General features: G+C 48.3%; 1 protein-coding gene across 1 annotated transcript; it reads left to right on the plus strand.

Annotated features, from left to right (window-relative positions):
• Nucleotides 1-260: 260 nt before the first annotated feature.
• On the plus strand, nt 261-854 carry LOC146177572 (uncharacterized). Its single transcript, XM_084580508.1, has one exon. It carries the CDS (start codon nt 298-300, stop codon nt 847-849), a length of 552 nt encoding a protein of 183 aa, XP_084436634.1. The 5' UTR covers nt 261-297; the 3' UTR covers nt 850-854.
• Nucleotides 855-3,398: the final 2,544 nt, after the last annotated feature.

The raw sequence follows: 3,398 nt of genomic DNA on the forward strand, positions 1-3,398 counted from the left end.
AATGACATATCCAACATAAGCAGTTTAGTTAAATACTTCATATATGCAGACGACACAAGCTTGTTCTTCTCTTCGCGGGACATTAAAGAACTAACCTACAACGCAAATACAACTTTGACGTCATTATCAGACTGGTCATCGCTAAACTCATTAAAGATAAACAAGGAAAAAACTAAGGCTTTATTATTCCATCCAAAGGGGCAACACATAATCAATGTGCCAATTCTCTATTTAGCTAACGCTCCCATTGAGTATGTACAAACCTATACCTCACTTGGTGTCGTGTTTTCAGCCACTATGTCCTGGGATGCCCATGTGAGCAAAGTCTGCGCAGCTCTCTCTAAATATGTCGGGATTATTGCACGGAATAAGTATATTCTTCCTGTCAAGACAAAGCTGCACCTTTACTACGCGTTCTTTTATTCCTATGTATCGTATTGCTTCCTTGTTTGGGGAAAAACTACAGCTTCTAACATCCAGAAGATCTTAATTCTGCAGAAAAGAGTACTTCTTGTAATTGCCAACGTGCCATATGCCGCACATACAAGTCCGATCTACCTGCAATACAAAATAATACCGATCAACAAAATATTTGACTACAGGTTTGCATCCTTCTATAAAAAAACAACGGCCAATAACAACACATTCTTTTCTAACATGGTGGTACTTACCCGACACCAAACGCCGTATACGACACGAAAAAGCCCTACCTATTCTTTACCGCGATGCCGAACAAATTACGGTCTTTCTACACTAAAATATATACTCCCCAAGTATTTAAACACACCGTTTTATGACCAGTTGCAGAGTATGTCTTCCGCAGCTATTCGGAACACATTCCTTGAATAAATTGATTGTACTGTGGTTCTGCAAACATGTATTGAATTGTAATGTTATGTAACCACTATGTTTCTTTTTCCTTTCTTTTTGTTTCTTTTTATTCTAGAACGTCCGATGTACCCTGATAATTTTGAGTGTATGCGTCTTTTACCTTCTATTCCGTGTGTAACAACAAGTGTTTATCAATCTCGCCCTTTCAGTCGCTACAAAACTGCCTCTTTGTAGGGGTGGCGAGGCTTGTCAAGCGTTCGTAACGACTGCTTTTATCTTGCCGCCCTCAGTTTTTTGTAAAGAAAACTGGAAATAAAAAACTGATTGATTGATTGATGGTTTGGAAACCACGAGGCCAGCTTCTCCACATGAAATGACTTCCGTCGCCAGCTCGCGGACACCTTTACGAGAACTGATCTACGGGGCAATTCGCTGCGCCTGATTGAAGTGCCCGTCCAGAAGCCGAATGAGAATGTGGCTATGTTTGCGGCTGATATGGCTTCACTTTTTCGCCGTACCGACCCTGATATGAGTGAGCAAAGGAAGCTACGGCATCTCATGCATGGTGTCAAAGAGCAAGTGTTTGCCGGCTTGGTACGCAACCCACCTAAAACCGTCAGTGATTTCGCTAAGGACGCTACTGCTATAGAGCGAGCCCTCCAGAACCGGTGCTGCCAGTGAAACCGACCTGTCAACTGTGCCCCGACGGCTCCGGCGGCGCTAAAGATAAAACCACTCTTCGAAGCATCATTAGATATTTTGCTCTTGAGGAGCTGGAGCAAATTACGGCTACGAAGGCTGTCGTCAGGAGTCCCCATGGAAGCTGTGAGGAATGAAATTCGGTACGCCATATCACCGTCTGCACTATGTAACGAGTCTCATACAGTCAAGAACACGGCAGCCATTTATGAACCATACCATGCTCCACAACTGGTCAGATACACGGCCGACATTTCTGAGCCTTAGCACGAGCCGCAAACCGAGAGCTATGCCGCGGTCCTGCACGAAGAACATTAAACGAATTTCGTGCACGAAGAACGTGCACGAGGAACATTCCAGTCAGTGGCATCGTGATCGCTGCGCATGTTGGACCTGACTGTGTTTGCTGTCGCTGCGCTCGCCGCCGATTTGCCCAGTCCTGGTGATCGAGTGCTGCTGATCTGCTGATCCCATCTTACATTTCGTGGAGGTGCCGGTTAAGATCTATCCTCTCGCCCTAGAACTCCACAGCCTCACATTACCACCTCCTGCGATCCCTTAGGACGTTAACCAGCAAGCCGTAAAAGTTGCCTTCGCCATCACCTGTCCCGGCTCCCTCCGCCAGAGAGACCCCACGAACTCTAGCGGCTCTAACGAGTATGACGTCAAGGACTGGCTCACATCCTATGAGCGGGTGAGAACTTACAACAAATGGGACACGGAAACTAAGCGAAGCAACGTAATTTTCTACCTCACCGGCGTAGGAAATCTATGGTTTTGGAACCATGAAGCGGACATTCCATGTACAAAGCATGCTTCTGTAAAGTCTTCGGCCGTCCGGCTGTGAGAAAACTACGCGCTGAACAGCGCTTGCGTGCGCAGTCTCAGCAGGTTAGCGAGAATTTTATGAGTTATATCGAGGACGTCGTCGCTTGTGCAAACGCCTGACCACACAGATGTCAGAGGCCGACAAGATTAAGCACATTCTGCAAGGCATCGATGACGACGCCTTTCAGATGCTGACGGCTCGAGATATCCGCAACTTCGCGGAAGTGGTTACACAATGTCAAAGTTGTGATGAACTGCGCAAACAAAAGGCCATAACACGCGCGGACACCATGCAATCTGAGTCGCTTGCTGGCCTGACACATGCATTCGAACATTCCGCGCTCCTGCCACAAATCAAAGCTTCATTCGGGAAGAGGTTGCTTGACAGCTCTCCTGTCGACATGTCCTGTCGACATGTGATGTTGCTCGACATGTCCTGCCATCAACAACCTTCCTCCCATCTAGCTCCCAGTTTGGGCCAAATTATTCAAGAACAGGTAGCTGAATCTCTTCCTCCAGCCCCTCAATCCATGCCTGTCTCAGCGCCGTTGACATATGCGGCTATTGCTGCCCGACTACCCCCTACATATGCTCCGCCGCCACCTGCCTACGTTCAGCCGCCTCCTGTGCCTGCGCGAGAACCTCCGCAGTTTATTCCACCGGCTCCAAGACCACGCAATCCCGGGCGCACGACAGATAACCGGCCAATTTGTTACACTTGCGGGCTTGCTGGACATAATTCTCGTTATTGCCGCAACAGTCTCCCAGTATCGGCACCACCTACTCATGGTTCTGGGTACTGGTCTCCGACGCCTCAGTATTCCGCGCCTACTGAGCCTCCAGCCAGCCGTCATTTCTAAACAGACCGCTCAGCAATGTCCGCCCACCGCTCACCGTCGCCGCGACGCCGCTCTCTCTCCGATGCGACGTCGATAGAACGCCTCACGTGAGGAAAACTAGAGGCCGCAGTTCCTAAGTTAAGAACCTCACCTATTTGAAGTTTTCGTCGAGGGTGCTGCTGTCATGGCTCTAATTGATAC

The sequence above is a fragment of the Amblyomma maculatum genome, chromosome 10 (assembly GCF_055883805.1).
Source record: "Amblyomma maculatum isolate TAMU_Amacu chromosome 10, ASM5588380v1, whole genome shotgun sequence".
NCBI classification, from domain to species: Eukaryota; Metazoa; Arthropoda; class Arachnida; order Ixodida; family Ixodidae; genus Amblyomma; species Amblyomma maculatum.